The sequence below is a fragment of the Vespula vulgaris genome, chromosome 22 (assembly GCF_905475345.1).
Source record: "Vespula vulgaris chromosome 22, iyVesVulg1.1, whole genome shotgun sequence".
NCBI classification, from domain to species: Eukaryota; Metazoa; Arthropoda; class Insecta; order Hymenoptera; family Vespidae; genus Vespula; species Vespula vulgaris.
In genome coordinates, this window is record NC_066607.1 from 988,217 (window position 1) to 1,000,307 (window position 12,091).

Genomic DNA, 12,091 nt, shown 5'->3' on the forward strand with positions numbered 1-12,091 from the left:
TTTAAGAGAGAACCTCTCTCTCTCTCTTTCTTTCTTTCGAAGGTACCTGAAATAAGTGAATTTTATCGATTATTTCGATCACGTCGTATACAATCACGAAAATAAGATTCGAGTACTTAATCGTTCAGTTTATTCGTATGGACAATTAAACGATACATATACATGATGTGTACGAATTACGTGTCTCGCTCTCTCTCTCTCTTTCTTTCTCTCTCTCTCTCTCTCTCTCCCTCTCGCTCTCTTTCTCTCTTTCTCTTTTATTTTTTTTTCTTCTTTTTCTTTTTCTTAAATCTAATACATCGACAGCTATCGGAAGAGCTTACAGGACATCGGCAAACCGATGTCCAGTATAGTTCCGTTCCGATTGCTCATCTACTTTAATGATAATAATAAAAATTAAGTATAACTACCCTGTAAAATACGAGATTGACACTACCATTTCGGGGATAGCGGTATAAATAGGTCATTATTTTGCAGTTTGGTTACAAATCACAACTTTCGAAAGAAGTACATGATACAGTGAATATTCGGGGGATTAATAAGTATTAGGCAATACAGTTCTTTCTTTTTTTTTCTTTTCTTTTCTTTCTTTCTTTTTCTTTCCGGTCGAATTTCTGAAACACTTATGCACGTGATACGAGAACAATGAATTAAATAAAATACTGTGACAGATATATAAATGCGTTAACGTCTTCGCGCGCCTTCCTTTTTAACTTTCCTCCTCATCTTTCTTTCCTTCTTCAAAAAAGCCTTTCTCACCCTGTTTTCTGTCCGTTTGTCTTTCTTCCTTTCTTTCTTTCTTTCTTTCTTTCTTTTTTCTAAACGTTAGTGCGCGTCGTTCTATCGAACGCATTAACAATAACTTTTTAGACTTACGTAAAAAAAAAGAAAGAGAAAAAAAGAAGAAAAAGAAGAAAGGAAACAGAAGAAAACCAAAAAAAAGAAAAAGGAAAAAAAGAAAACGGAAGGTACAATATCGACGATGCTTTTAGAAGTGATAATCCACGAGAGTAATCGCGGCGGGATATGTCATCATACTGCTTCTCCTCCCCCTTTATGCATTTTCTCAGGTCGTGTGAGTTGCGATCGACTTGTGGCAACAATGACGAATCACGACGACATAACATTCGAGCGTCACACTTTTACGCATATTCGTTATAAATATCTAAGGTACGACACATCGGTGTTGTGTAAGTGTTATGTATATATGTATATAGTATAACCCATCTCGTATTACTAAATAGAAGTCGATACACCGTGTCCTGACCATGAGGAATCGTGGACAACGAAAAGAGAACACAGTTTTTTTTTGTCCCGTGGCCTTATCTCATAAAAACAATTGTAAAATTCGCTCACTTTTTTTGTTTTCTTTTTGCGTACTCCTCGTTAATTTACCCGGTTGTGATGATGTAGCACGCACACTTTCTTTCTTTCTTTTTCTTTCTTTTTTTTTCCCTTTATTTTCGTATACACCACCGCGCGTGAACGAGGATCCCTCGCGGGATCGTTCGTTTATACGATCATTTTCGTTTATACGATACAGGGTGAGAATAAAATGTGAGACGATGCTCGCGTCTGTATTAAAATCCTCGGTTTCCATATTTGTTCCTTTGAAAATTCTCACGAAATCGTTGCCCTCGCGAGCGAGAGATCGGCGATGACACGTGATTCAAAGATCAGTGTCATACCAAGCTGCAACCTGGTTATTATCCTGGGGCGGCGCCGGAAGCTCTTCCAAATGATCGAAACTAAGGTCACCTTCGTGCGCCACATCCATAGTGTCCATTGCACCGTATGTCGATCCTCCGCCTATTTCTAATCCTTGCATGGAATCTATTGGTATCTGGTCATAACCTGTCGTGCGAAAAAACATTTCGTAGAGAGCAACGATTATCCATTTATCCAGCAAAAGAGACTTAGATTCGAGTTCATCATAATCAATATAATACTTTACAAAGAACGTATACGTATGTCTATGTATAAGATTAAATAAAGTTCACTCGGTAGAATACAATTTTTATTATAAGATACTCGAAAGCCATCTCTCTTTTTCTATCAGTTTTGTTTCTTCCTTTTTTATCTCTCTCTCTCTCTCTCTTTTTTCTCTCCTTTTGTAATCAAAAACTCGTGACATCTTTCCACCGGTAGGCAACCGGAAAATATCTCTTTGATCCGCGATAGAGGACATCGCGATTCGCGTTTCTACGTTCCGAATAATACGCGTTAAATATATATTTTTTTTTAAAGTTCGAAAAAAAGTTTATATATGTATATGTGTGTACACATATATGTATCTCTTTCGGAGCAATATATAAGAAATAATATCGAATGCGAGGATAATCTACCTCGTATCTAGAGAATTTTAAAAGATCTCCGAGGAGAAATGCGCACTTAAATACGGACGACTATTGATTTTTTAGACTTCAATAAACAGAGGGGGAAAGATGAAAGCCAGGACAAATTACAATCCGACGTTGAAACCGCTTGATTGCATGCTTTTGTACGATCGATTAATCAACTGGAATATTCTTGGTCGTAGTTTTACGTTAGAAATATAAAAACGCATAGCTCGAATATCTTGTGAAAGGCAAAGTTAGAAGAAAAGAGAGACTCGTCTACCGATCGTCTTTAAAAAGAAAACTCACTATACCTGAGAGTACCATACACGCCGTTCTTTCTTCCAAAAAGCACATAGGATTACGTAAGAGATGACGTAAGAGAAGATATAAAACATGCACGGAAATCCGTTAACATGAAACACTAAATATTGCTTGTCGCTTACATCAACGATGAAATAGATTTTTATGAGACAACAAAGAGCATTCACAAAACATGCATGAAGCATATCGATATATATATATGTATAAAAATAAAAAAAAAATAAAAAGCAATGTGTAAGATAAGCGTACGGTATTAATGACACAAGCACGGAAAAAAGCAGAAAAAAAAGAAGAAAAAAAATGAAAAATAAAAGAAAAAATTAAGAAAAGAAAGCGAACGATGAGACAACGATCAATAATACAGTAAAGAACAGTACGTAAGAGCTGAATGTCACCTATGTTACTGCGAGATACGGTTGATAGCCTGTATTTTAATTTAACTCCGTGGGTTAAGCTGCTGTTAAAATAACAATTAAATGCATTACGTTTAATCGAAAATGATTTTCGACGAGTAGAAGAAATAAGTAGATTCGTTAATATTAGTTGTCCATAGAACGCTATTGGGATGCAAAAATAGAGATTACCGTAATAGAAAAGTGAAAGTTCACCCATACCATAACGTTCTTAAAAGCAATTTTCCGATATATCCGATAAAGAGATTTTTAGACCCGTAGCTTTCACAATATTATGTATATGTACTCGTATTAAAATTGACATACAAATTGCAAATCTTCGATATTACGCTCAAAGTAGAAATTTTCAAGACTTTTTTTTGTATAATAATAAGAAGTTTATATATATATATATATATATATATATATATATATTTATATATAAAACTCCATCTACCAATTGGATGAATTATAAATACTTTAAAGCATTCGATGGGCAGAATGATTCGATTACACGTAACTTACCTTGTGGTTGATAACCACGACCGCCATGGCTGCTGTGTACGCTAGGAGGTCCTTGTCCATACATACCATCATAGCCATGATCAGGGCCAAGCATGTCCTGAAGATTAGGTAGCTTAGGTCAACACAAAAACATATCTTCTAATCGGGGACTATTTCTTAGTACCCCGAGGAAAAAAAAAATAGGGACGGCAAAATACTCGCCTAGTACCGGTAAATCGCGTCTTTTTTATCGAACGTTTAAGATCAAAAATAATCTCTCTCCGAAGAATAAAAGTTTATACTCGAGGTCTTCGAAAGTATCTCGCATCCATTTCTGCGATATTCTTTCCAGCCCAGACGAAACACGAGGGGTGTTAGGAAGGGGGAGGGAAAGAGGATAAAACGCATTCCCATGCATATTATAATATCTTCCAAACTGGATGTCGAACATCGAGTTCGTTTCTATACAAATATTCGTGTGTTCCATTGTTCCATTAAGCACAACATTATTGTCTTCTGCTATAGGTAATATCATATATATGTTTTTTATCTTGACCGAAGTCGATATAGTAGTGTGATAATAGATAAAACTTACAAAATGCCATTTGAAGATGAGTAATGCGAACTCATAAGCTAAAGCATCGAGCTTATCGTTATTATTATTAACTTGAAAATAAATTATTTAGCGACTCAAATTTTCTCTTTTTAGCGATTAATAAAAGGAATTAGAAGTGATGAAAAGCAATGTGCAGTTAATAATAATAATACCAAAATGACGAGTAAAAAACAAATATTAATAAAAGACATTTTCTTGCAAGAAAAAAATAAATAAATAAATAAATAAATTTGCTCGATAAATATGATTTTACGAATAAATCCTCCTCCTGTCGGGTTATTATACAATTTAACTTCAGTTATGCGAATTGGATAATGGCCAATTGTGATACAATCGTAAACTACCTGTCTATGCTAACACGAATACAAGCTAATGAGAGCAAGCATCTGGTATACTATTTAAATCTGTTTATAAAGTTTAGCGTTTTTATGAAACACCGAGAATAATCTATAACGTGGCTTAATTTACTTAATACAATGTATCTATTATCTCTATATAAAAATTTGTTTATGTTGACTATGCAATTCTTTATCCGCATCTTTCACCCTATGTAATAACGAGCTGATATAAAAATATCTAGCTATCCTACGCTGGCAATAGCGTTTTTTTTTTTTCAGCAGTGCACGCTGCTAAGATACCAAAATAAACGAGTGCCTTATATATATACTGCACATTGTTTATAAGTAAATAAATTCAGCCACGGCATAAGCAATTCATGCATCGATATTACTATTTTATTCACATTACCTGTAGATCTGGGCCCATGCCGAAATCAGCATTGTTCCATAAATTCGTATCCTCGCGTAACAATGAATTCGTTAGTTCCATGGAAAGCCGCTTCTTGTACTCCTGAGGTTTGTCCTCGCTCATACGGAATAATACGGCCGCTGCATACGTTGCTACGCCTTCGTTTCTGGAGTGTAATAATTCCGTAAGTGCAGCCGTGGCACCTTCGTGTTCGATCATTTCTGCACCTTCTTTATCGGCTGCTAATTCGCAAAGTACGCCGGCTGCTACACGTTGAATATTTTCTATCTCATTGAATAACAGCTGTAAATAATAAGAAAGGATTCCGATTAACTATAGTATCGTAACGATCGAACGATTTTGAACGTACCTGCACGAATATCGGAATTACGTTCTGCGATCGGATAATGACCCTATTGTGCGATTCTCTTGCAAGAATGTGAAGAGCTCCAACAGTGCCTTCGACTATTTCCTCCATACGCACTCCATCCGCATACGTCGCTGGTGCCTGTTGATTACCAGTAATGGCCACTGACGTTCGCTGCTGTATATAGATATATAAAATGCACGTATACTCGCCACTAACGCAGAGAAAATTCTGCGACCTATTCCCTTCAAACACTCACCCGTTGCGTTGTCTGGTAAGCACGCATCAAAAGCCTAACCAGATGATGAATCGCTCCGTGATCCCGAAGTGGCCCGTGATTTGCAGGACAAAGCGCAAGATTACGTATCAAACCAATCACCGCTTTCGCAAGTGGCCAGCGTGAAGGAGGATTTAGCAATTTTACTATTATTTGAATTCCGTAATTCAAACGGACAGAGTTCTGTGCCATTTCTGCTTCGCCATGGCGTGAAGTTAAATGACGCAAAGCACAAACCGCTGGTTCTGTTATTTCTTCGCGATCACCGGCATTAATAATTGTGCGTACAAGAGCATCGACGCCTCCTACTTGACATACCGTAACCTGAAAGAAAAAGAAATAAATAAATGAATGAAAAGGAAGTTACACGTGGTCGTCGATGTAATAACATTGCAACGAATTAAACGGACGTTTAGTAATCACGTTTCAAATAGCTTACTTTGTTCCGTTGATTGTTACAAGTAAGATTGGATAAAATTCCTGCTGCACACGTAACAACGTTAACATCCGTAGAACCAAGAACTTGTACGAGACTTTGAAGTAAACCTTCGAGTCCGTCGACTTTGGTACCGGCGTCCGATAAATTTCGTAATGTCCATAAGCAGTTTTGTACGAATCTTTGACTCGGATTACCGAGATGCATCGCTAAAGCTTGCATACCACCTGCTTCCACGATCGCTGGCTTATTACTAGGACATACGGATAACACTGTACGAACAAACACAATCGTTAGTTTGTTCGTTAAAATGAGAATAAGTAAGAATAAGGAGTTATACGAAATATTTTACCTTTTAAAATTCTAGACGTTGTCCATAATAATTTCTCATAATCGTAGGAACGCATTATGCGCACTAATTCTATGGGTCCTTGAGAAGCAAGTATAATCAATTTGCTCTCTTGATTGCCATATGCAAGTATTTGAAGACAGTCGGTCACTATAGCTAAAAATTTTACATTGTTTCTTTGAAGTAGCGCCACCATTTTTTGTAAACCACCAGCAAGACGTACAGCCATCTTTGAGCCATCTTGATGTAAAAGTAAATTGTGTAATGTTGTAATAGCGTAAAATAGCACGGATTCCATTGGAGAACTCAAGAGCTTTACAAGTGCAGGAATACCACCACTTTTGAATATGGCTAGAAGACCTTGCCTGTGATGCGACAAATTGTGCAACGTTCCAACAGCTGCTTTCGTCGATTCCAAATCATCGCTGTTGGAAATCGCACGCACCAAAGCAGCCACCATTTGAGAGCTATTCATAATAGCATGACGCGAGGCTTCCTTTTTAGAGAGTTGATGGACCATCATGGCCGCTTGAGAAACCACAACTTGATCCTCGTCGTTTAAGAGTTTAATTAATTCTGGTATTGCACGTGTAGCTAGATCCGCGTCGTCTTGATAATTTATTAAATTAACCACAGCATGTTTCAACATTTGACTTGGTTCCGCCAACCGTTGTACCGCAGTAGGTTGTGCCGGGTCAAATTGAGTAGAAGGTATTTCTATACCTTCCTCCAATGTTTCCGGGAACATGGCAGCACGGACTCTCTGAGATCGAGTATGACTCAATTGTTGATTCATTTCTGAAAACACAATAATAGAGTTTGCGTTCTACTTGCACGCTTGTCGTTCTTTTACCGATGAACGCTTACCATCAACTTGATCCTGAGTAAATCCTTGAGCAAAACCTTGATCCAAGTCGAACATCAATGGATCTCCTTCCATTTCGTCGTCTTCCTTACCAGACAGAGACGGTGCTTGTGTGACTGTCCCCGAATGTATACCCGAGTCAGCTATGTAAGAGTTTTGTTGCCATAGCAATGTTTGTTCTTTGGCCGACCCCATAGGTAGATCACCCGGTCCCTGATAATTTCCGTGGGACACTACAAGCCGAAAACAATACTCATTAATCTTTACTACGATACTTTAATAAAGAATAATTTAATATAAGTTTTATTAATTAATAACTTCAACAATAGTTTAATCATTTCTGTAGAAGAACTATATACTTACTCGGTCTGGATTGGTTAGATGACATTTGATAACTCATTCTGGCAGGTGAGTCTATCCACACCTGAGAAGAAAAGAAACAAAACTATGACCTACAATTGATCGTTCTATCGATACTGTTAAAAGAAGAATAAAGAACGCGTTAGAGGAGAAAGTATACGAATGACGCGGTGACGTTACGGCACGTTTCTATGTAACCCTTGAATTTTCAAAGTACGTAATGACAACGAATCGAATAACATTATTACTAGGAAGTTTCTTTTCTTGTTCTTACAAGGAAAAAAATCAAAGGAATTCGAGGAAAGAAAAGAAAGAATGATACAGAGAAAAAGAGAAAGAGGACGAAAGAAAAAGAGGCTGAGAGAGAAAGAGAGAGAGAGAAAGAAGAAAAGAAAAGAAAAGAAAGGAAAAGATAATACGAGAGCAAACGTAGGAACGTGTAAGTATTTCGAAGCAAACTATCATTACGTTCGTTCCTTTTGTTTTCGGAAGAGGTGCGTTTCGAAGAAGACGAAGAGGACGCGCGTAAGGTCAGTGCACCGCGTCGCGACGCAAAGACGACGATGAGTATGAGGAGTAAGAGGAGGTAAAAGAAGAAGATGGAGAGATGCTTCCGCAACGGAATGTGAAAACGATCGAAAGATTGCCTCCTCCGAAGTGTCTCCTCGCACGCAGCTTCCGCTTCTATCTTCGAACGTGCGTTTCTATCTGTATCTCTATCTCTATCTCTATTTCTATTTCTCTTTCTCTTTCTCTTTCTGTTCTTTCTCACTCACTCACTGTCTACATAAACTATTATGGACGACAAGCTTTTTCTTTTCTTTTCTTTTTCTCCTTTTTGTTCACGATCGAACACCGCACACACTACGTGCCGTTGCACCGTTACGGAATCGCCTACTACGGACGCCCGTGCACGCGCGAGGCGAAGAGGGCTGGGAGGAAGAGGAGAGCAGTGAAGCGCAAGGGAGATGGAGAAAGATAGATAGATAGATATAGAGAGAGAGAGAAAGAGAGAGGGATATATAGAGAGATAGAGAGGGGTACAGAGAAAGAGGGAGAGAGAGAGAGAAATAAAATAAGAGAAGGAAGGAAAAGAGGCTCGATCCTTCGTAGTACGTACGATGAAACGAGAACTAGTGCGCGTGGGTGTGCGACACAACAAAGGCTCCGAGAATGCAATGCATCACCATTTTCTAACAATCCACTGTGGTAGAGAGTGGGATGATGAAGGAGTAAGCGGGGTGAAGAGTGGAAGGTTCACCGGAGGGGGAACCGATACGGGCGGAAGACCGAGTGTGAGAGAGAGAGAGAGAGAGAGACCGACATAGAACGAAGAATTGATACAGAAAGAGAGACAGAGAGAGAGAGAGAGAGAGAGAGAGGGAGAGAAAGGAGAGCGAAAGGGAGAGGGGGAAAACACTTTGACACACCCAGCGTAAACACAACGAGAGTCTCGTTATGGAAATATGAATCGAACTTGATTATCCGACGAATAGAAAAAGAATGAGAGAGAGAGAGAGAGAGAGAGAGAGAGAGAGAGAGAACGGAGGAACGCTAAACGATTAGCGTTCGACACGACGAGCGATGCACTTACCGTACTGCAAGGTTCGGCGGAGCACAATTCCGTAAAACTTTGCGATACGAGCCGGCGATGTAACGGCTGACTCACTCGGTGCTTCGGGCTCTCCTCGCCTGACTTCCCACAAGTCACTCCTCTCCTCTCTAGTCGGTACCTTTTGCTCCCAGCGCTACAAATCTACCTATCTATTTCTCTTTCACCGCTACGGAGCAGCCACGGATCCGACAACTAAAGATGGCGGAAAGCGACGCGCAGTACCGAACGATCGCAGCGCCGCCCCACGGCCGTTCCTCGTGTCACCACGGGCGCAGTGACGCTACGAGCGCGTCGCACGCACGCTCTACCCCCACTACATTTTTATTACATATCCTATCTACCCTCACTCTCTTTCTCTTACTTGTTCCCTCTCTCTCTCTCTCTCTCTCTTGCTCATTCCCTCTCTTTTTCTCTCTCTCTCTTTCTCTCTCTATCAGCAAAGATCTGTCCGAAAGAAACCATTTACTTTTGCGCCAGCCACGAAATTCCTTCGGGATCAACCCGGCGATGCGCAATGTCTAAAAAAAAAAAAAAACAGAAAATAAAAAAAATAAAGAATGTTCAGAAGCAATGATCGAATGTGAAAGGAATTCGTGAATATTTTTAATATTGACCGTATGCATGTTCTTACGTTTCTCGAAGGTATGGTAAGTCGAAGCACGTAAGACATAAACGAACGTATAAAGGGAGATACCGATGAGGATGAATATGAGATAATCTTTTCGAATAAATTGAGAAAATGGCGAACTGACGGAAAACGGGGAAAAGTCGGTCGGTTTGCAAACACGATTTACTAATACGTCGAAGGACGCGCCATACCGATTTGCATACAAAAGTAAACGCGCTTTAAATATTTATGCGACGTGGATGATAACGCGTTCGCGCGCACCCGCAGCCGTACTTAAGATCGCTTTGATCTTCGAAATGCGGCGCGGTGGCGGCGGCGCCTGAGGGAACTGCAACCCGTCTATCGCACTGGCAACTCGGAGAAAGGAACATCAGGCGCCGCGAAATGGAACGCGCGAGACGAGCCGTGTCGCGAGTCGCGTCGACATTATCTCCTCGTTTGTAATTTCCTCTGCGGAAGGAATCGATCGAAGGACGATTACTTTTGAGTAGCAGCGATTTTTTTTGTTAACGAACTTTAAAGATTACTCGCCCTTTCTTTCGACGGATTTCAAGCGATGAAAAGCAAAAAAAAAAGAAAGGAAAAAAGAAAAACTAAAATACAATATATGATTCGTCAATGATGAAAGTATTTTATAGCTTGGAAATTATTCGAATCGATTTTTATTTCTCTTACCAACACAGATATTATGATTCTTCCGATGAAGGACAATGCTCGATTCCGATCGTAATCGGTTTTATTTCAGAATTCTCTTAATTTTTAACAACATGATATAACATAAATCATAAGGTTAGGAAGAGATCGCGAAGGTCAACGATGCGTCTCACAATAGACGAATCGTATTAATATTCATCGAAAAGGCAGACTCGCGATGGTGGTGCAAGATATCCCGAGCTAGTCACACGAATGCGCTATACGGTTATATCGTTCTCGCGCAAAACAAATCTTTTCCGGCAGTAAGACCGACTGTAGTTAGTGGTGTACCGCGTATATTTACTCGAGTGAAAAAATATTTGATCGGTACGAGTCTTTGCACGCCCGTAATTATATGCCTGTTAACGAATGAAATATCATCGGATCGCTAGGAAAGACGATCTCTGATTTATGAACGGGCTCCTATTTGAGAGAGGATAGTCCTGCGTGCGCCACCCTGATAAGTGTCGTCGATAATATGCTAATAATGATTTGTGATGACGGAGACTTCCGCGTTAATCCACGTAAATGCTAACGAAAGTCGATCCGCGCGACCAGAATTTAGAGACAAAAAGAGAAAGAAGAGGACCTTGTTCATCTACATTAAACGGACCAATGAAAATATTTCCTTTTAGGATCGTAGCGAAGCATCGACGTTTGATAGAACAGAGTCAATTAAAAACAGTTTGAACGAAATTGCCTAGAATCGATAATACTTTAAACGTCGGCGAATTAACTATGCATTTTAAATTTCTATTTTAAGAGGATTCGATGCTGTAACATATATAATATATAATGTGAATATATATATATATGTATATATATATACACATACATATAATATGTAATATGTTGCAAAGAAAGATATCAGAAAAAGGATAATAGAGTACGAATGTTTCATTCTAGCATCTAGGACGTTTCTAAGTGTATGCACGCCAAACGCGAGCATACACATACATACGCTCACACATGACTAGTCACGTTTGACAATGAGACCCAAGTGCTGTTACTTTCATCTCGCGGTCCAGTCGGTATAAATGTTGCGAGCAGGCGGACACTTTTACGATGATTCATGACAACGGAAAGGAACGGAAAAAAAGACAGAGAGAAAGAGAGAAAGAGAAACTGTATTTTTTCTCTCGCTTGATGCGTACCTTTTCTTTCTTCTTCCTTCTCTTTTTTTCCTATATCCACCTATTTATCTAAATGTGAGTCAGAGGTGATATCTTCACGTAGGTTACATATATTTACGAGTCTAAGCGAGGACCATCTAGCCCACGCCTCGCTATATTCAGAACGTTGCTCTCTTTTGCCGGATTGTTAAAGGTGGACGTTTCAAATTTAAAATTTCATACGTCGAAGGCGAAGTAGAGTTTCTACGATATCGTATTCCCTTTGATATTTTTTTATTTTTCTCTTTCGTACATATGCAAGAGAAACGGCCAAAATAATTTTCGTTTCTCGTGGAACGTTTGCTACGAGGAAGCGGTGATTTAAAAGACATGCGCATTCCCCTTTACCTCCGTGAAATCGATCGAGCTCGCTCTGTGTATCGATCGAAGGAAATTTAATCTCGATTGAT

The 12,091-nt window shown here is 39.2% G+C and overlaps 1 protein-coding gene across 10 annotated transcripts; it reads right to left on the bottom strand.

The window, feature by feature from the left end:
* Positions 1–107: 107 nt before the first annotated feature.
* Positions 108–9,424, bottom strand: LOC127071611 (armadillo segment polarity protein). 10 transcript variants are annotated; one of them, XR_007785155.1, is made up of 11 exons: positions 9,168–9,424; positions 7,577–7,637; positions 7,216–7,446; positions 6,352–7,146; positions 6,003–6,271; positions 5,546–5,887; positions 5,290–5,463; positions 4,920–5,222; positions 3,578–3,674; positions 3,056–3,114; positions 1,706–1,854 (listed from the first exon to the last, which is right to left on the bottom strand). XR_007785155.1 is itself a non-coding variant. In XM_051011106.1 (10 exons), the coding sequence occupies exons 2-10, from the start codon at positions 7,611–7,613 to the stop codon at positions 1,670–1,672; spliced, it is 2,397 nt and encodes a 798-aa protein (XP_050867063.1). In that variant the 5' UTR covers positions 7,614–7,637; positions 9,168–9,424; the 3' UTR covers positions 108–1,669. The 10 variants fall into 10 exon arrangements, 8 of the variants coding, with proteins under 8 accessions (XP_050867063.1, XP_050867056.1, XP_050867062.1 ...); XR_007785154.1 differs by having other exon boundaries at positions 3,056–3,117; XM_051011106.1 differs by lacking the exon at positions 3,056–3,114 and having other exon boundaries at positions 108–1,854; positions 5,290–5,427.
* Positions 9,425–12,091: the final 2,667 nt, after the last annotated feature.